Consider the following 21,832-nt stretch of genomic DNA (forward strand, 5'->3'; position numbering starts at 1 on the left):
GTATGTAATAAAATTATACTTTCACGGTGTGTGTGTCTTGTCTTTTTTTGGGTATTTTTTTAGTAGTAGTACTACAGGTACCAGCGGGCCAGTTTTTCCGCCGCATGCTGGTACTTGTGGTTCTCCAAGTACCAGCATGCGGGGGAGGCTTGCTGGGCCTTGTAGTACTGCTACTAAAAACAATATCTTTTCTTTTACAACAAAGGCTATCAGCCTCCCCATCCGCAGCCCATTGGATGGGGGGGGACAGCCTCGGGCTTCACCCCTGGCCCTTGGGTGGCTGGGGGGGGGGTGACCCCTTGATTGAAGGGGTCCCCACTCCCCCAGGGTACCCCGGCCAGGAGTGACTAGTTGGATTTTTGATGCCACGGCCGCAGGGCACTATATAAAAGTTACCCCCGGCTGTGGCATTATCTGTCCAGCTAGTGGAGCCCGGTGCTGGTTTTAAAAATATGGGGGACCCCTACTCTTTTTGTCCCCCGTATTTTTGGGACCAGGACCAGGCGCAGTGCCCGATGCTGGTTGCTTAAATATGGGGGAACCCCTGTCATTTTTCCCCCCATATTTCTGCAACCAGGATCGGCTCAAAGAGCCCGAGGCTGGTTATGCTTAGGAGGGGGGACCCCACGCAATTTTTTTTAAAAAAATAAGGACTTTCCCACCCCTTCCCACTGATATACATGCACGGATCTCATGATTCCGTGCATGCCTATCCAATCACGAATAAAAAAAAAAGGTCTGTTTTTTTTTAGCACTTTTTTACGAGTTGTAATTTTTCACGGCAGTGTTTGTTCTTTTTTTGCTTTGCACTTCTTAGTAAATGACCGAGATTCATACTTAAACAGCCGCGTTTTGACCGATGGTGTATTCATTCGTAATCTTTTACCTGAACTTGCAAAAAATTACGAATGCCCTCATCACTGCCGTGATTAGTGCTTAGTAAATTACCGAGATGACACTTTGATGAAAAAACGGCATCTCGGTCAAAATCGGGAGCTTAGTAAATTTCCCCCTAGGTTTGACAACCAAAGCACTGACGCCTTCCTTGCTCAGGCACAGTGTATTTATACCTGCAGCAAGGAAGGGATTGGCTAGGCAATTATGCAGATTAACAATACTGACAACAGATTGGAGGAAATGATCAGCTGACAGAATCCAAGATGGCTGCGCCCATGCAGACACTTGGAGGGAAGTTTGGTTTGTAATCCATGTGGTAATGAAAACAGTAATGGCGGCGCCGGCCACTGGAGACAGGAGACGCCAGGCTGACAAGTGCACATCCAACCACGCGGACACAGCGGAGGCCGCGGCTGACGTAATCGCCACTCTGACACTCTGCATGCAGAAGCTCAGGGACGGCGGCGGAGGCCGCGGGAGACGCCACGCCAGATGTAATATGGCGTTACTGTGACAGCGTCTCAGAGAGACAGGAGAGGATACAGGAATGTACACATCAGGATAACAGATGGGATCCGGTCCTGGAGCGCTGAGCCAGCCTTAGGAGGCATCTGATGGGTAAGAAATGGCGTCCAGATACCCGGATCGTGACAGTCGGATGTTTCCTCTTGGGCGGCTGCCTGGGGTGTCTCGGTTTACAGCTCTGCCGAGCAGCTACTTGGTCGAGGTCGAACATGTTTGCTAAGTTTTACAAGTTCGATACCTTGGCATCTGAGGACCTTCAGTTTGGTCAGTCGGTTCTGCAGGAACCTCAGTACTCTCCCACCCGGTTTGGGAGCTTTGGTACTTCCCCCATGGTACTAAATGGACCCCAGTATCCTCTAGGACGTAAGAGAAAATAGGATTTTAATTACCTACCGGTAAATCCTTTCTCGTAGTCCGTAGGGGATACTGGGTGCCTGCCCGGTACTTCGTTCTCCCTGCACTGTTACTTGGTCAAGTAATGTTGTTCGGTTCAGCTGCTACTGTTCCTGTTTACAAGTTTTGGTTAGCATGGCTTTCCTCTTGTTATGGTTGTGCTGGTTTGAAATCTCACCACTTTCCTTTTCTATATCCTTCTCTCAAAGTATGTCCATCTCCTTGGGCACAGTTTACTAGACCGAGTCTGGTAGGAGGGGCATAGAGGGAGGAGCCAGCACACCTAATCAAACTTCTATAGTGCCAATGGCTCCTAGTGGACCCGTCTATACCCCATGGTACTAAATGGATTCCCAGTATCCCCCTACGGACTACGAGAAAAGGATTTATTGGTAGGTAATTCAAACCCTATTTTTATTTTATTTTTTTATTTTATTTTTTTAGTATGAGGAACCGAAGACCAAATCAGACTGTGGCTTATACGAGCCAGTCTCCATGAAAGATTTTGTTAAGAGTGATATTTTTACAGCCTGCTTTAAGCTTTTGCTGATGCATATGTTCCATAGAGATGATTCCACTTTTTTGTCTTTTAGAGCGATCTCAATTCAAATAATATTTACGGTAATTAATAATGAAAAAGGCGCCATCTTATTACAATGTAACTGCTAGGCTCACCCTCATATATGCAGGTTATTATATTTTTCATGAAACTGTAATCGGTTTTATTAGTGTGTGTGTGTATACGCTTTTATTTCTTTAAAAAAATGAATTAGGTCTGGCCTACTGTGCATCATAGCTGCAACTGGTGAGTGCAGCAATTACTCAAAAAAAATTCTTAATATTCTCTACAATACTTGCATTATAATTATATTACAGTTCACTAAAGTACATTTTTCATATATCACCGGTGGCCAAAAGATATACATTAATAATGGCGGTAAAAACTGAATTGTACAAAAGTGTAACAACTTAGAATCACCACTTTTATTACATTCAAGTTTTTGTTTTTTTTTTCCCAAAGATACTGCTTGGTTTATCCTTATTCTTGGCTACATTTAATAATGAGAAAGGAAATTAGTACTGTTTTTATTAGATGTGCTTGGAATGCGCCAGTGGTGCAAGTAGAAAAAATGTCTTACAGGTACTGCGTGCACGCGCCTTCGGCACGCGCGCTAAAAATGGGTGTGGCCAAGTGTCGCATGGGGCGTGACCAAGGAAAATGGGGGCGTGATACACATATGGGGGGAGGGGCAGATACACATATGACCACAATAGTGCCAGATACAAGTTGCCCCACAGTGCCAGATATACATTGCCCCACAGTGCCAGATATACATTGCCCCACAGTGCCAGATATACATTGCCCCACAGTGCCAGATACACATTGCTTCACAGTGCCAGATATACATTGCCCCACAGTTACAGATATACATTGCCCCACAGTGCCAGATATACATTGCTTCACTGTGCCAGATATACATTGCTTCACTGTGCCAGATACACAAATGCCCCCAGAGTGCCAGATACACATTGCTTCAGTGCCAGATACACATTGCCCCACAGTGCCAGATGCACAAATGCCCCCACTGTGTCAGATATACATTGCCCCCAGTGCCAGATACAGAAATGCACCCACAGTGCCAGATATGCCCCCAGTGCCAGATACAGAAATGCCCCCAGTGCCAGATACACATGTCCCCCCAGTGCCAGATATGCCCCCAGTGCAAGATACACATGTCCCCCCAGTGCCAGATACACATGTCCCCCCCAGTGCCAGATATGCCCTCAGTGTCAGATATGCCCCAGTGCCAGATACACATGTCCCCCCATTGCCAGATATCCCCCAGTGCTAGATATACATGCCCCCCAGTGCCAGATACACATATTTCCGCAGTGCCACATATGCCCCCAGTGCCAGATACACATGTCCCCGCAGTGCCACATGTCCCCAGTGCCAGATACACATGTCCCCCCTTTGCCAGATATGCCCCCATTGCCAGATATGCCCCCAGTGCCAGGTATACATGCCCCCAGTGCCAGATACACATGTCCCCCCTTTGCCAGATATGCCCCCAGTGCCAGATATGCCCCAGTGCCAGGTATACATGCCCCCATTGCCAGATATGCCCCCAATGCCAGATATGCCCCCAGTGCCAGATACACATGTCCCCCCAGTGCCAGATATGCCCCCTGTGCCAGATATGCCCCCAGTGCCAGGTATACATGCCCCCATTGCCAGATATGCCCCCAGTGCCAGATATGCCCCCAGTGCCAGATACACATGTCCCCCCTTTGCCAGATATGCTCCCAGTACCAGGTATGCCCCCAGTGCCAGGTATGCCCCCAGTGCCAGATATGCCCCCAGTTCCAGATACACATGTCCCCCCTTTGCCAGATATGCCCCCAGTGCCAGGTATACAGGCCCCCATTGCCAGATATACATGCCCCCAGTGCCAGGCATGCCCCCAGTGCCAGGTATACATGCCCCCATTGCCAGATATACATGCCCCGAGTGCCAGGTATGCCCCCAGTGCCAGGTATACATGCCTCCATTGCTAGATATACATGCCCCCAGTGCCAGGTATGCGCTCCCCTGCTCACCGCTGCTGTCTTGTGTGTGAGGGGAGGAGAGCGCAGCCTGCGCCTCTCCTTCCCTCAGTGTCCGGCGGGCGGTGGGTGCGGCTGTGTCTGTTCAATTCAGCGCCGATCCGTGAGCCAATCAAAGCTCGCAGTCCGGCAGCCTTGGCTGCCGGTCCGCGAGCTCTGATTGGCTCACGGGCGGCGCTGAATTAAACGAAGACACTGAGGGGTAGGAGAGGCGCAGGCTGCGCTCTCCTCCCCTCACATCAGCGGCGGTGCGGCGGTGAACGTCGGGAAGCGGCGGTGAGCAGCAGAGGGAGGGAGCGGCGAGGTGCGGCGGCCCGTCGGTGTGGGTATGGCGTACCCATGGCTAAATTCTTAAGGGTACGCCGTACCCACCCGTACCCGCACACTTGCACCACTGGAATGCGCCCAAAAAACCAAACATGTTTTTCAACTACAGTAAGTACAGCATGAAATGGCATCTCGTTAAAATGTGTCTTAGAAGTATAAAGTGAGTCTCAAATACCAACTCCTCAGCTGGTGCTCAGTTCAAGCACTTTGTGGAGGCAAATGATGGAATAAATACATATATATGTATTGCGAAGATCTCCAGCAAAATGGCACGGCAGCCATTTTCCCAGTGATTTTTTTTTTCCTACTCCGCATGCGCAAAACACAGGGAAAATGGCACGCGCCATTTACCCAGTGATTCCTGCAGCACTGCTGATCCGCCACAGGACTCCGGAGGGTAAGTTTCACAAATAATGGGTGCTGGGTGTGCGGTGTGTGCCCCCCCCCTATATATATATATATATATATATATATATACACACATACTGTATATTGTCCCCCCCCCCTTTTTTTTATATAAAAATTCAAGTACCTTGTGTACCTCCATTCTATCCAGTGCCTAGGGGTTCACGAACACCAAACACTTACCTTCTACAGTTGTTATATCAACATTGTCAATATGTTGATAGACAATGTTGTTGACATTCTCAGAATGTTGACAGGCGACATGTAGGCATTGTCAGAATGTCAGTGTTAGGGTTAGACTGTGGTTGGGATTGTTAGGTTACGGGGAGGTGAAGTTAGAGTACGCACTAGAGGGAGGGTTAGGGGTAGGAATTAGTGTTGGGGATAGCAAAGAAATACTTACTGGAAAGCTGGAGTCTAACCCGGATGGGATAATCACCTAACCACTGGAACCTAGAAGACGCCACTGGGCCAACAGGGACAATATGTCGACATTCTAACATGTCGCCATTTCATCACTGCCTACATGATGAATGCTGACTAGGTCAACTTCGACATTATGACCGTGTTGACATTATTGACGTGATGAATATAAACATTATGGATAGGTATATAATCTCATAGCCAACCCAATATAATGCGTTTTGTAAATATCCTCCTCTACCCCAGCCCCTAGCATGGTAATAGCCCCATATATTTCAAAATTAAATTTAAGATCACTATTAAAAAAACATTTTATTATTTATTTATTTTTTCAGTTCTCGATGCTAACCCCCTCCCTTACACAGTGCTACATGCCACACTGTAATGAGGGAGCATAGAAATGAAAAGATAATTATTTAGCACTTTGTGTACACTTAACTTGTGTGAGCTAGGACCTGTTTTAAACCGTTCATACGGCGAGAAGTAATGCCATCCGAGTCCGGCCGCCGTGCGGGATGCCGGCCGATCTGACTTTTTTTTTTTTAAAGGGGCACGGTTTCACCTTGTAAGTGATTGCCCCTTTTAAAAAAAAGTCCCATCGGTAAGGTTTTGTTTAATTCTCTTCTCAGTGTAATTATCAGTATCACAATTTCTTATCGTCTAGCCCAAAACTATATATTACTGACTGAACACCAAATAGAAGAACATGTGTTTCCTCCTTTGGTCTCTTATAGAAGTTGAAAGTCTATAACTATAAATAAAATATTGTGATAATAATTATAATAAAACATCCAAAAAAAATTGCACTAAGCTGTAGTTATGTTACTGCCTTCTTGTTACTATTTAATCCTACTGTCTTTTTTTACTCACTCAGAATGCTGCACATAGTGGATCATCTGCTGGGCGCTTTAAGATTGGAGCCCACATCTTTCAGAATATATGCAGTCCGTGCTCTGCTGCTCGTCTTTGCTGTTCTCATTATTCGTGTGTGCATGAAAGTGTTTCTTTTACTATGGGCATATGCAATCAATGTCAAAAGACTCAGTTGCTTCCCAGAACCTCCAAAGCGCAGCTGGCTTCTAGGACACTTAGGAATGGTAAGCATATAAAAGGAAGCTTACAGTATAACACATAAGGAAAGATTATAATGTAACTTTCAAATGCCTATTTGCACTACTTTATGTATCTGAAGAACTCCAAATATTCATCATATTGTGCTGGGGCGTTACTAGAACTTTGTGGGCCCCATAATAAAATCTTGAAAGTCCCCCATGCCCCCCCTCCCCCTTCCTCTCTCCAACCCCCCAGCCTTTGTCACTGCAATGCCCCTTAAACCCCTTTCAGACCACCTGAGGTGGGTTGTACACGGGAGCCTGACACGGGAGCTCCCAGTGTGCGACCCGCCTCAGGCGTCCTGCCGCTGCTGACTGCAACCCGGCATAGCGCCACCCCTACACAGAGAGTGAACGGGAAACAGGTTGCATCGACTCGGGTTCCCGTTCACACCGCACAGTGTGCCGGGTTGAAGACTTGTTCAACCCTGCCCACGACCAGGGTTGAAATACTGGGTCACTCGACCCGGTATTTCAACCCTTGCACCTTTCACACCGCACATGAACACAGGTTATGCGCGCTCATGTGCCCATAACCCGTGTTCATAGGTAGTGGTTTGAAAGGGGTATAAGTGGCAGGAGAGAGAGTGGAGTGAGCGAAAGAGGGTGTCAGGGGGAGAGATAAAGAAAGAAAGAGGGAGAGACAAAGGAAGCGAGTGTTTTCATGGAAAAAGAGGGAATAAGAGATACTGTCAGGGAGAGAAACCGTAGCAAGAGAGGGCGGAGCGAGCTGGAGAGACACTACTTGATTACAGCAGAGGACGGGGGTGGAGGCATAGACAAACAGACAGAAGGGGGGGATGGACAGGGTGTGCATGGGCAGACAGACGGATGGACGGAGCACCATATGGGGGCATAGACTGACGTTGGCGGCATTGACGGACAGACAGAGCACCATATGGGGGCATGGATGGACAAGTGGGGGCATACACAGATATACGAACAGATAGAGCACCATATGGAGCTATAGACGGACGGGAGTGGTCATAGATGGATGGACGGACAGGGGCATGGGGGGACAGACTGAGCACCATATGGGGGCATAGACAGATGGACAGGAGGGGGCATAGATGGACAGACATGGCTGGACCCTCTAACTCTACAAGGTGCAAGGGATGCAGCTGTTATGGGGCTTGGGGGGGGGGCACCGAAGGCAATCTCACTGCACCCTCTAAAATGTATTATTTCTTAATATTTTTTTCTTCTTCATTTTGTTTTATTTACTGCTGCCGCTGCACGTTTGGGGGCCCAGCAGTGTACTTACTGGTAGGGAGGAGGGAGTTGAAGCCGCTTCTTCTAAAGAATCCGGAAGCGTGGGCACATTGCCCCAGCGCCACTACTGCAGGTGCAGCCATGTTTCTGAATTCTGTAGAACAAGCGGTTCCACTGCCCTACCAGTAAATACACTGCTGTGACCCGGCACGTCAACAGTAAGTAAAAATATTGCCTTTGAGGCCTCCCAAGCCGCCGGGCCCCATAGCAGCTGCATGCTGCACCCTCTATAGTTACACCACTGATATTGTGTTTTCAATTTTTATTTAGATATATGCCGCATCTTGGCCACAATGTACAGCACTTGTCAGTAAAACACACATAAAATGTGGTAAGAAAAACTAGTTTCTCATTTTAGCAGCCAAGAGCAGAACATGGTTATAACATTGGTTAACAAATATACTGTGTGCACTGTCCCAATGGGAAATCTGTATATGCAAGCAGGTAACTGAGGCAATCCGATAGTTTCTGATTTCCTTGTCTAGTAGAAACAGGTACAGCATACTGCTCATGTGGTACAATCTTTTAAAAGGCTAGGCAAAGTAACAAAGACCTCTGAAGGTGTCCCATGGTATCTAGCACCAAGACAATAGCAACAAATCCTTTAAGTCTTGTAGGTTGCGGGAAGGAGCATCCATGATTCTGTCTTGTTTTTCCAACACATCCCAAAGATGCTCAAGAGGCACCTATCCACACATGTGGTTTCATAGCCATCATCATTATTAGGCAGACGTACTTACGCTACAACGAAAATAGCTTCCTGCATACCTTTGGCACAACCGGCCGGACGTAATGGAGTCCGAGATTGCAGAAGGTGCGGGATGCCAAAACCATGTCTTGTAATTGATTGCCTATTTAAAAAAATGTTTGAGATTGGCCTGCATCCCACACCTCCAACTATCTCTGACTCCATTACATCCCGCCGATCATCACTGAACTAAGTTATACCCTTTCAGCTGCAAGTGGAGGTGTAACTGAGTTGCATACATTGCCCACTGTTGCATACAGGCCTTTCTAACACCCTGTGTGAGAATGTTTGGAGAATATTACCCATCAATAATACTTTTTCTATTAACTGGAAAAAGATTTTACTGGTTTTTAGAATATTATTTCACAAAAGATAAAAAGAAATACAGAGGTTCCTATAGTCCCCACTGTAGTATTCCATATGTCCCCAGTGTAATTTCCAGCCTCATGTCCTTCCGTGTCCCTTCCAGCCTCATGCCCCTAGTGTAATTTCCAGCCTCAAGTCCCCTATGTCACATCCGGCATCATGGCCTCTTGTCTACAACATTAAGATGGTGAATGATGGAGCTTAAAATACAGCCTCATGCAGTATATATGTGTGGTGACAGCTTTATTTTAATATCAATGCTGCTTATTTCTGCTTTTAAGCCAGATGTTGTCACTAACATAGTCAACTGTTACTAATTACTGTTCTTGCTTAAGCTGCTTGGTAAAGAATACAATTGCTAAAGAAAGCACATGAAGGTGGACAAAGAGAAGGCCGCCTTATAGTTCAAAGGCTAGCATAAATAATGTGAGGGGTCTACAATCACACTGACACGTTTACAGACAGGGGCGTAGCCAAAACTTTGTGGGCCCCATAGAAATATTTTGAAGGGGCCCCTGTACCAATGCTTCTAGAGAGACACTTCTCTGCAGCAGTTGTTAATTTTATGCCCTATAGTAGTGCCTTAGTTCATTTTCTAAACCATAGTAGAGCCTTATTTAATATTATGCCCCTTATTTAATAGTAGTGCCTTAATTTCTTTTATGAATTGCAGTATTGCTTAAGTTTACCCTATGTCACATTTCAGAGCTGCCAGTACACATTATGCCGCACAGTACCCCCAATTAACATTATGTAGTGTGCTCCCCGTTCATGTTGTGCCTCATTACAGTGCCCCGGTGCATATTATATAACATTAGAATGCCCTCCAGTTAATTTTATATCACACTACAATGAGCAGGTCCAGGGGCATACCTAGATATATTGCAGGCCCCAAGGAAAAAGTTTGACAGTACCCCTACGTACCACCCAATGGCGAAAAATGTATATAACACATGTAATTGTGACAGGAAAGGTGGGGCCCTCTCAGCTCTGGGCCCAATAGCAGCTGCACTGCCTGCACCTATGGTAGCTACGCCCTTGTTTACAGACAATAGATACTGAAGGTTTTTGACATGTCTGCATTGTACAGTCAGATTTTGGAAAATGTCCCAGTGCAAACCATCGCTGCCACATTTTGTGGGTTTCCTTATCTGGCAGGAAATTGCAGAGTGGAAAAAGTAGAAGAATCTAATCTATATCCACTTTATAACTACCCACCTAATTAATTTAAATTAATCTCCATTTAAAAAAATGCTAAGTTAAGCCTCCTGTCTTAAATGTTGTCTTATACATTTGAATGTTCTTTATAGATACAGTTGTGCTCATAAGTTTACATACCCTAGCAGAATTTGTGATTTTCTGGCCATTTGTCAGAGAATATGAATGATAACTCACAAACTTTTCTTTCACTCATGGTTAGTGGTTGGGTGAAGCCATTTATTGTCATACAACTGTGTTTACTCTTTTTAAATCATAATGACAACAGAAACTACCCAAATGACCCTGATCAAAAGTTTACATACCCCAGTTCTTAATACCGTGTATTGCCCCCTTTAACATCAATGACAGCTTGAAGTCATTTGTGGTAGTTGCAGATGAGGCTCTTTATTTTCTCAGATGGTAAAGCTGCCCATTCTTCTTGGCAAAAAGCCTCCAGTTCCTGTAAATTCTTGGGCTGCTGTAGCCAATGACAGGTCGACTTAGCCTTGTGTTTTGGATCATTGTCATGTTGGAACGTCCAAGTACGTCCCATGCGCAGCTTCCGGGCTGATGAGTGCAAATTTTCCTCCAGTATTTACTGATAACATGCTGCATTCATCCTGCCATCAATTTTGACCATGTTTCCAGTGCCTTTGTAGCTCACACATCCCCAAAACATCAGCGATCCACCTCCATGTTTCACAGTAGGAATGGTGTACCTTTCATCATAGGCCTTGTTGACTCCTCTCCAAATGTAACGTTTATGGTTGTGGCCAAAAAGTTAAATTTTGGTCTCATCACTTCAAATGACTTTGTTCCAGAAGTTTTGAGGCTTGTCTCTGTGCTGTTTGGAGTATTGTAAGCGGGATGCTTTGTGGCATTTGAGTAGTAATGGCTTTTTTCTGGCGACTCGACCATGCATCCCATTTTTCTTCAAATGCCTCCTTATTGTACATCTTGAAACAACCACACCACTTTTTTTCAGAGAGTCCTGTATTTCAGCTGAAGTTATTTGTGGATTTTTCTTTGCATCCCGAACAATTTTCCTGGCAGTTGTGGCTGAAATTTTTGTTGGTCTACCTGACTGTGATTTGGTTTCCACAGAATCCCTCATTTTGCACTTCTTAATTAGAGTTTGAACACTGCTGATTGGCATTCTCAATTGCTTGGATATCTTTTTATATCCCTTTCCTGTTTTATACAGTTCAATTACCTTTTCCCACAGATCCTTTGACAATTATTTTGCTTTCCCCATGAATCAGAATCCAGACATGTCAGTGCCGCACTGGATGAAAGATGCAAGGGTCTTTCAGGAGTCTAGAAACTCACTGACCTTTTATACACACACACACTGATTACAAGCAAACAGATCACAGGTGAGGATGGTTACCTTTAGTAGCCATTCAAACCCATTTGTGTCAACTTGTGTGCATGTTATCAGGCCAAAATCTCCAGGGTATGTAAACTTTTGATCAGGGTCATTTGGGTAGTTTCTGTTGTCATTATGATTTAAAAAGAGTAAACACAGTTGTTTGACAATAAATGGCTTCACCCAACCACTAACCATGAGTGAAAGAAAAGTTTGTGAGTTTTCATTCATATTCTCTGACAAATGGCCAGAAAATCACAAATTCTGCTAGGGTATGTAAACTTATGAGCACAACTGTACACATGATAAATACACATTCCCACACAAAACTCATCTTCCAGACATACCAGTGCAAGAACGGGCTGGGACTTTTGTGAGACGGGGGTTATTTAGTCTTCTATAGACCAGTTAATATGCCGGCAGTCGGGATCCTGGCGGTCAGGATACCGACACCGGAATCCCAACCGCTGACAATGCCGCCAGCCGGAATGTCGGCTAACAGGGGCTATTCCCATTCGTGGGTGTCAAGGACACCCATAGAGTGGGAATACAACCTGAAGCAAGCCACCGGGTTCGCAATGTGCTCCGTTGCGCTCGCCGCCCAAAGCCCATATCCCCCCCCCCTTGTCGGCATGCTGGCGGACGGGATACCGGAGTCGGTATGCTGACCTCCAGGATCACGACCTCTGGCATATCAGCCCCAACCCTACTGTATCTTGCCCACAAAACAAATCTTGCTGTTACGTGCGTTTACACTCTCTATTACCTGGGTTTCGTTTACACTGTATGGAGAGGTGGCAGAGGGAAGCACCGGTAATAACCAGGGTTCAGCCTGGGTTGTGTATGGTGTTTTAAGCCGCTGTGACACAGCTTGAAATCTGTGTTCAGTGACCCAGGCTGGACCCGGGATTGCAGAATGGGACACGTGCTAGTAATTGTTATAGACAGAACACTACAAATGGAATATATTATGCATCACAAATCAAATTAGTACAAGATCTATTCTATTATATTGACAAAATATAATAACACATTAGTAGCACACTGTATTATGTAGGTAGGATTGCAGCTTTAATGCTTTCACTGTGCTTAAACCCTAATCTGCATCTTGCTGCGCATAACCTTGCATTCTGCCTGTCATTGCTTGTAGATTTTAAATGATGAAGAGGGATTAAAGAAAATCAACAATCTAGTCATGACATTTACCCACACTATAAAGTTTTGGAATGGACCTGCAGTCCCTATGATATCACTCATACACCCGGACACAATCAAACCCTTGGTTACAACTTCAGGTATAGTACATAGGAGTTTCAGTGCATTATTTTCTAACAATGGCACTACATCTATAAAGAGGTTTTGTTATGTAACAGCCAAATAAGTCTCTGCACAGGTGTCCGAAACAAGCCATCCAATAACTTATTAGGTAAGTTACTTTTCCAAGCTTTTTTTTTTATTGTAAGTAACATTAAGCACCGCCCCATCTTCTGTCCACACTTCTCATCTCATTCTGTAGCCGCACTGGCCCTATAGTGGGACACTCTCTCCTCCACAATATCTAATATTCGATTATTTTCTTTCTCTCCGTTCATTTTTCTGTGTTGTCGAAAGAAGTGAAAGGCTATGGCTTATGTGCAGTGCAGGGCAAGAAATGCCTCTCAACTAGGGAGGCCAATCCTAGGCCTTTTTTTCAATCCCGGGTATCGGGATTGAAAAAAGGTCAATCCCGGGATTCCCAGAATACCCGGGATTGGGTTGAAGACCCACATGCCACAGCGCACAGTTATGCATACGGGTGTAGTATGGTATGCCGGCGTCCGGGCTCCCGGCGACCAGCATACCGGCGCCAGGAGCCCGACCGCCGGCATACTGACAGTGTGGCGAGCGCAGAGGAGCACCTTGCAGGCTCGCTGCGCTCGCCACGACATTTTATTCTCCCTCCAGAGGGGTCGTGGACCCCCACGAGGGAGAATAGCTGTCAGTATGCCGGGTGTCGGGGTGCCGGTATACTGTGCGCCGGGATCCCGACATTCGGCATACTGAAGACCACCCATGCATACATGTGGACGTATTGTGTTTTGTGGCGGATGCCATTAAAAACTTTTATATGTTTATTAAAAACACGGTGTAATTTTCTCTGACGTCCTAGTGGATGCTGGGAACTCCGTAAGGACCATGGGGAATAGCGGCTCCGCAGGAGACTGGGCACAACTAAGAAAGATTTAGGACTACCTGGTGTGCACTGGCTCCTCCCTCTATGCCCCTCCTCCAGACCTCAGTTAGAATTTTGTGCCCGGCCGAGCTGGATGCACACTAGGGGCTCTCCTGAGCTCCTAGAAAAGAAAGTATATTTTAGGTTTTTTATTTTCAGTGAGATCTGCTGGCAACAGACTCACTGCTACGTGGGACTAAGGGGAGAGAAGCGAACCTACCTGCTTGCAGCTAGCTTGGGCTTCTAGGCTACTGGACACCATTAGCTCCAGAGGGATCGAACACAGGCCCAGCCTCGGTCGTCCGGTCCCGGAGCCGCGCCGCCGTCCCTCTTACAGAGCCAGAAGCAAGAAGACGTTCCTGGAGATCGGCGGCCGAAGACTTCGGTCTTCATCAAGGTAGCGCACAGCACTGCAGCTGTGCGCCATTGCTCCCCATGCACACCACACACTCCGGTCACTGATGGGTGCAGGGCGCTGGGAGGGGGCGCCCTGGGCTGCAATAAGAGTACCTTGCTGGCAAATACCACATAATATAGTCATAAAGACTATATATGTGTAAAATACCCCTGCCAAATATACATTTAAAAAGCGGGAGAAGTCCGCCGGAAAAGGGGCGGGGCTATCTCCCTCAGCACACTGGCGCCATTTTCCCTCACAGCTCCGCTGGAAGGACGCTCCCAAGGCTCTCCCCTGCAGTTTCCAGACTACATAGGGTAAAAAAAGAGAGGGGGGGCACTAAATTTAGGCGCATATAATATATATATAGCTGCTATAGGGAAAAATCACTTGTGTAGTGTGTATCCCTGCATTATATAGCGCTCTGGTGTGTGCTGGCATACTCTCTCTCTGTCTCCCCAAAGGACTTTGTGGGGTCCTGTCCTCGTTCAGAGCATTCCCTGTGTGTGTGCGGTGTGTCGGTACGGCTGTGTCGACATGTTTGATGAGGAGGCTTATGTGGAGGCGGAGCAGGGGCCGATAAATGTGATGTCACCCCCTGCGGGGTCGACACCTGAATGGATGGACATGTGGAAGGAATTACGTGACAGTGTCAACTCCTTACATAAAAGGTTTGACGACATAGCAGATGTGGGACAGCCGGCTTCTCAGCTCGTGCCTGCCCAGGCGTCTCAAAAGCCATCAGGGGCTCTAAAACGCCCGCTACCTCAGATGGCAGACACAGATGTCGACACGGATACTGACTCCAGTGTCGACGATGATGAGACTAGTGTACATTCCAATAGAGCCACCCGTTACATGATTACGGCAATGAAGAATGTGGTGCACATTTCTGATATTACCCCAGGTACCACAAAAAAGGGTATTATGTTTGGGGAGAAAAAACTACCAGTGGTTTTTCCCCCTTTTGATGAATTAAATGAAGTATGTGAAGAAGCGTGGGCTTTCACCGATAAGAAACTGGTAATTTCTAAAAAGTTACTAATGGCGTACCCTTTCCCGCCAGAGGATAGGTCACGTTGGGAGACATCCCCTAGGGTGGATAAAGCGCTCACACGCCTGTCAAAGAAGGTGGCACTACCGTCTCCGGACACGGCCGCCCTAAAGGAACCTGCTGATAGGAAGCAGGAGGCTATCCTGAAGTCTGTATATACACACTCAGGAATTATACTGAGACCGGCTATTGCTTCAGCATGGATGTGCAATGCTGCAGCTGCGTGGTCAGATTCCCTGTCGGAAAACATTGATACCCTAGACAGGGACACTATATTGCTAACCGTAAAGCATATTAAAGACGCTGTCTTATACATGAGAGATGCACAGAGGGATATTTGCCGGCTGGCATCTAAAATAAACGCAATGTCCATTTCTGCCAGGAGAGGATTGTGGCCTCGGCAGTGGACAGGAGATGCAGATTCTAAAAGGCACATGGAAGTTTTGCCTTACAAGGGTGAGGAGGTGTTTGGGGATGGTCTCTCGGACCTCGTTTCCACAGCAACAGCTGGGAAGTCAGCATTTTTACCCCATGTTCCCTCACAGCCAAAGAAAGCACCGTATTATCAGGTACAGTCCTTTCGGCCCCAGAAAGGCAAGCGGGTTAGAGGCGCGTCCTTTCTGCCCAGAGGCAGAGGTAGAGGGAAAAAGCTGCAACATACAGCCAGTTCCCAGGAACAAAAGTCCTCCCCCGCTTCCTCTAAGTCCACCGCATGACGCTGGGGCTCCACAGACGGAGCCAGGTACGGTGGGGGCCCGTCTCAAGAACTTCAGCAACCAGTGGGCTCGTTCACGGGTGGATCCCTGGATTCTACAGGTAGTATCTCAGGGGTACAAGCTGGAATTCGAGACGTCTCCCCCTCGCCGTTTCCTCAAATCTGCCTTGCCGACAGCTCCCCCGGACAGGGAGGCAGTGCTGGAGGCGATTCACAAGCTGTATTCTCAGCAGGTGATAATCAAGGTACCACTCCTTCAACAAGGACGGGGTTACTATTCCACAATGTTTGTGGTACCGAAACCGGACGGTTCGGTGAGACCCATTTTAAATTTAAAATCTTTGAACACTTATATAAGAAGGTTCAAGTTCAAGATGGAATCGCTCAGAGCGGTGATTGCAAGCCTGGACGAGGGGGATTACATGGTGTCACTGGACATCAAGGATGCTTACCTGCATGTCCCCATTTACCCTCCTCACCAGGAGTACCTCAGATTTGTGGTACAGGACTGTCATTACCAATTCCAGACGTTGCCGTTTGGTCTGTCCACGGCACAGAGGGTATTTACCAAGGTAATGGCCGAAATGATGATACTCCTTCGGAAAAAGGGAGTTTTAGTTATCCCGTACTTGGACGATCTCCTTATAAAGGCGAGGTCCAGGGAACAGTTGTTGATCGGAGTAGCACTAGCTCGGGAAGTGTTACAACAGCACGGCTGGATCCTGAATATTCCAAAGTCGCAGCTGGTTCCTACAACGCGTCTACTGTTCCTGGGGATGGTTCTGGACACAGAACAGAAAAAGTGTTTCTCCCGGAGGAGAAGGCCAAGGAGTTATCGTCTCTAGTCAGAGACCTCCTAAAACCAAAACAGGTGTCGGTGCACCACTGCACGCGAGTCCTGGGAAAGATGGTGGCTTCTTACGAAGCAATTCCATTCGGATCTTTCAGTGGGATCTGTTGGACAAGTGGTCCGGGTCGCATCTTCAGATGCATCGGCTGATAACCCTGTCTCCAAGGGCCAGGGTGTCGCTACTGTGGTGGCTGCAGAGAGCTCATCTTCTAGAGGGCCGCAGATTCGGCATACAGGACTGGATCCTGGTGACCATGGATGCCAGCCTTCGAGGTTGGGGGGCAGTCACACAGGGAAGAAACTTCCAAGGACTATGGACAAGTCAGGAGAATTCCCTACACATAAATATTCTGGAACTAAGGGCCATTTACAATGCCCTAAGTCAGGCAAGACCCCTGCTTCAACACCAGCCGGTGCTGATACAGTCAGACAACATCACGGCGGTCGCCCATGTAAATCGTCAGGGCGGCACAAGAAGCAGGATGGCGATGGCAGAAGCCACAAGGATTCTCCGATGGGCGGAAAATCATGTGTTAGCACTGTCAGCAGTGTTCATTCCGGGAGTGGACAACTGGGAAGCAGACTTCCTCAGCAGGCACGACCTCCACCCGGGAGAGTGGGGACTTCATCCAGAAGTCTTCCAAATGATTGTACACCGTTGGGAAAGGCCACAGGTGGACATGATGGCGTCCCGCCTCAACAAAAAGCTAAAAAGATATTGCGCCAGGTCAAGGGACCCTCAGGCGATAGCTGTGGACGCTCTAGTGACACCGTGGGTGTACCAGTCGGTTTATGTGTTCCCTCCTCTGCCTCTCATACCCAAGGTACTGAGAATAATAAGAAGGAGAGGAGTAAGAACTATACTTGTGGTTCCGGATTGGCCAAGAAGAGCTTGGTACCCAGAACTTCAAGAAATGATCTCAGAGGACCCATGGCCTCTGCCGCTCAGACAGGACCTGCTGCAGCAGGGACCCTGTCTGTTCCAAGACTTACCGTGACTGCGTTTGACGGCATGGCGGTTGAATGCCGGATCCTGAAGGAAAAGGGCATTCCGGAGGAAGTCATCCCTACGCTGATTAAAGCTAGGAAGGAGGTGACCGCAAACCATTATCACCGCATATGGCGAAAATATGTTGCGTGGTGTGAGGCCAGAAGGGCCCCAACGGAGGAATTTCAGCTGGGTCGATTTCTGCACTTCCTACAGTCAGGGGTGACTATGGGCCTCAAATTAGGTTCCATTAAGGTCCAGATTTCGGCTCTGTCGATTTTCTTCCAAAAAGAACTGGCTTCACTGCCTGAAGTTCAGACGTTTGTTAAAGGAGTGCTACATATTCAGCCCCCTTTTGTGCCTCCAGTGGCACCTTGGGATCTCAACGTGGTGTTGGATTTCCTTAAGTCACATTGGTTTGAGCCACTTAAAACCGTGGAACTAAAATATCTCACGTGGAAAGTGGTCATGCTGTTGGCCTTGGCTTCGGCCAGGCGTGTGTCAGAATTGGCGGCTTTGTCATGTAAAAGCCCTTATCTGATTTTCCATATGGATAGGGCAGAATTGAGGACTCGTCCCCAATTTCTTCCTAAGGTGGTATCTGCTTTTCATTTGAACCAACCTATTGTGGTGCCTGCGGCTACTAAGGACTTGGAAGATTCCAAGTTGCTGGACGTAGTCAGGGCCCTGAAAATCTATGTTTACAGGACGGCTGGAGTCAGAAAAACTGACTCGCTATTTATCCTGTATGCGCCCAACAAGCTGGGTTCTCCTGCTTCAAAGCAGTCTATTGCTCGCTGGAACTGTAGTACGATTCAACTTGCACATTCTGCGGCTGGACTTCCGCATCCTAAATCTGCAAAAGCCCATTCCACGAGGAAAGTGGGCTCTTCTTGGGCGGCTGCCCGAGGGGTCTCGGCTTTACAACTTTGCCGAGCTGCTACTTGGTCGGGTTCAAACACGTTTGCTAAGTTCTACAAGTTTGATACCCTGGCTGAGGAGGACCTTGCTTTTGCTCATTCGGTGCTGCAGAGTCATCCGCACTCTCCCGCCCGTTTGGGAGCTTTGGTATAATCCCCATGGTCCTTACGGAGTTCCCAGCATCCACTAGGACGTCAGAGAAAATAAGAATTTACTCACCGGTAATTCTATTTCTCGTAGTCCGTAGTGGATGCTGGGCGCCCATCCCAAGTGCGGATTGTCTGCAATACTTGTACAGGTTGACTATCCCATATCCAAATATCCGAAATACGGAATATTCCGAAATACGGACTTTTTGAGCGAGAGTGAGATAGTGAAACTTTTGTTTTCTGATGGCTCAATGTACACAAACTTTGTTTAATACACACAGTTATTAAAAATATTGTATTAAATGACCTTCAGTCTGTGTATATAAGGTGTATATGAAACATAAATGAATTGTGTGAATGTAGACACACTATCACTGACCTGATTTGAGAGTGTTGTGGACTCGGGGCTTCTTCCGATGACCGGGAAGAGGAACCGCTACTGGGTCGCAGTAGAGATGGACGGATGTAGGTCTTCCTCATGCAGGATTAAAACGGCAGGCAGGAAGCACGGAAGAATTCTTGAAGGTTTCCTGAAAGATAAGACTTGTAGAAATACTGAATGCTGAGGTGTTGGAGGCACTGTGGTGTTGGAGGCACTGTGGTGTTGGAGGCACTGAGGTGCTGGTAGTACAGGTACTGAGACACACAGGTGCCGGGAGCACAGTGAGACTGAATGCTGAGGCACTGAAGTGCTGGAGGCACGGAGGTGCTTGGAGGCACGGAGGTGCTTGGAGGCACGGAGGTGCTTGGAGGCACGGAGATCACAGGAACGTGGGAGCTCTGGAATCACAGCTTCTGCGGGAGAAACGAAGATACTCAGGCACCGGATCTCTGCCCGGCGTCTGGTTTTGAATTCCCCGCCCTTGCCTGATTGGCGGAGCAGGCAGGTGACGTCAGTCCTGCTCCGCCTCCTTGACCTCACTATGATGGCGGCGCCCTCGCTCCGGGAAGCCGCCAGAGGAACGCGCCGACCCGCCGCTGGAACCGGAGATCGCCGGGAGAAGAGAGGCGCCGGGCAGACCAGGTCACCCGCAGGGACAAGCGCGGCCGCCGCTGCCCGCGGTGAGTGACAGTACCCCCTCGTCCAGGAGTGGCCCCTGGACACTTTCCGGGCTTAGTTGGATGTCTGGAGTGGAAGATCCGAACCAGTCGAGGAGCCGTTACTTCAGTAGCCTTAATCCAACTTCTCTCCTCAGGACCATAACCCTTCCAGTCCACCAAGTACTGTAATTTTTTATGAAGATAACGAGAGTCAAGAATAGCTTTGATATCAAACTCCGCTCCAGCTTCTGTCACTACAGACGTTGGCCTAGGGGATGCTGAGTGGAACCGATTCAGAATGAGGGGACGGAGTAGAGAAACATGAAAGGCGTTAGGTATTCGAAGGTGGGAAGGCAAACCCAGTTTACAGACCACAGGATTTAAGACTTGTAGCACAGGGTAAGGAGCGATGAACCTTGGAGCGAACTTCATGGTGGGCACCTTCAACCGGAGATTACGTGTGGACAGCCATACCCTGTCCCCAACTTTATATTGAGGTGCGGCTCGCCGTTTCTTATCTGCGAAGAACTTGTACCGGACTGAAACCTTCTTAAGATTAGCATGAACCCTTCTCCAAATTTGTCCGAAGTGTCATAGAGTGGACGTTACAGCTGGAACCTCTTCTATCGGAAGGCTTGGAAATTCTGGAACACGTGGATGGAACCCGTAGTTGACGAAGAATGGTGATTCCCCAGTGGAAGAATGAAACAAATGGTTATGGGCAAACTCCGCCCAAGGCAACAACTCCACCCAGTTGTCCTGTGAAGGGGAGAGATACAAACGAAGGAAAGTCTCTAGATCTTGATTGACTCGTTCCGTTTGACCATTTGTTTGGGGATGATAAGCGGACGAAAACTTAAGTTTAATTTGTAGAGTTGAACAGAGGGCTTTCCAAAACCTGGCGGTGAACTGTACTCCACGGTCAGAAACAATTTCTTGTGGCAACCCATGCAATTGAAAATGTTCTTGGATGAACAGTAGAGCCAGTTTCGGAGCTGTCGGGAGACCAGTCAAAGGCACGAAGTGTGCCATCTTCGAAAAACGGTCAACGATTACCCAAACGATGTTGCAACCCTTGGAACTGGGCAAGTCAGTGATGAAGTCCATGGAAATGTGAGTCCAGGGTCTCACAGGGATAGGCAAAGGACGAAGTAACCCTGCAGGAGGCAGACGAGGAGATTTATGTTGTGTACATTGTGGACAAGAATTAACGCAATCTTGTACATCCTTCCTCATGGTGTTCCACCAGTAAGACCTTTGCAGAAACTTGTACATCTTCTGGGCACCGGGATGACCGGAAAACTTGGAGTTATGGACCCACTGTAGTATTCTTGGCCGGAATCTAGCTGGTACGGACATTCTTCCAGGAGGAGGAGCTGGAGTAGTTAAAGCAGCAGAGACAGAAACTGGATTTAGAATTAAACCCCTCTCAGGAGATTCATCCTCGTCTGTGGAAGCTTGTGAACGGGAAAGCGAATCTGCTTTAATATTGAGAGTCCCGGCCCGGTACTTGATAACAAACGAGAATCGAGAAAAGAAAAGTGCCCATCTCGCTTGGCGAGGATTCAAGCATTGTGCGGATTTGATGTACAGCAAATTTTTGTGATACGTGTAGATGGTAAACACATGTTTAGCCCCTTCCAAAAGATATCTCCACTCTTCCAAGGCGGATTTAATTGCCAAGAGTTCCTGGTCTCCAATAGTGTAATTTCGTTCGGCCGGAGAGAATTTACGAGAATGGAAGCCACACGCATGTAATTTCTTATCAGAGGAGTACTGAGAGAGAACAGCCCCAACCCCGACTGAAGATGCATCAACCTCTAGGAAGAAAGGTTCATCGAAATTTGGTTGTTAGAGAACT

The 21,832-nt window shown here is 47.5% G+C and overlaps 1 protein-coding gene across 2 annotated transcripts in view; it reads left to right on the forward strand.

Moving 5' to 3' along the window:
- LOC135034908 (ultra-long-chain fatty acid omega-hydroxylase-like) overlaps positions 1-21,832 on the forward strand; it is a 106,179-nt gene that overhangs the window by 23,587 nt on the left and 60,760 nt on the right. The window contains exons 2-3 of one of the 2 annotated variants that reach the window (XM_063954300.1): positions 6,452-6,674; positions 12,795-12,939. In XM_063954300.1, coding sequence (XP_063810370.1) covers positions 6,453-6,674; positions 12,795-12,939 — 367 coding nt within the window. In that variant the 5' untranslated portion in view covers position 6,452. The remainder of the gene's footprint in view (positions 1-6,451; positions 6,675-12,794; positions 12,940-21,832) is intronic. The other variant, XM_063954301.1, reaches the window with a different exon arrangement.

Source organism: Pseudophryne corroboree, chromosome 2, assembly GCF_028390025.1.
Source record: "Pseudophryne corroboree isolate aPseCor3 chromosome 2, aPseCor3.hap2, whole genome shotgun sequence".
Classification (NCBI taxonomy): Eukaryota; Metazoa; Chordata; class Amphibia; order Anura; family Myobatrachidae; genus Pseudophryne; species Pseudophryne corroboree.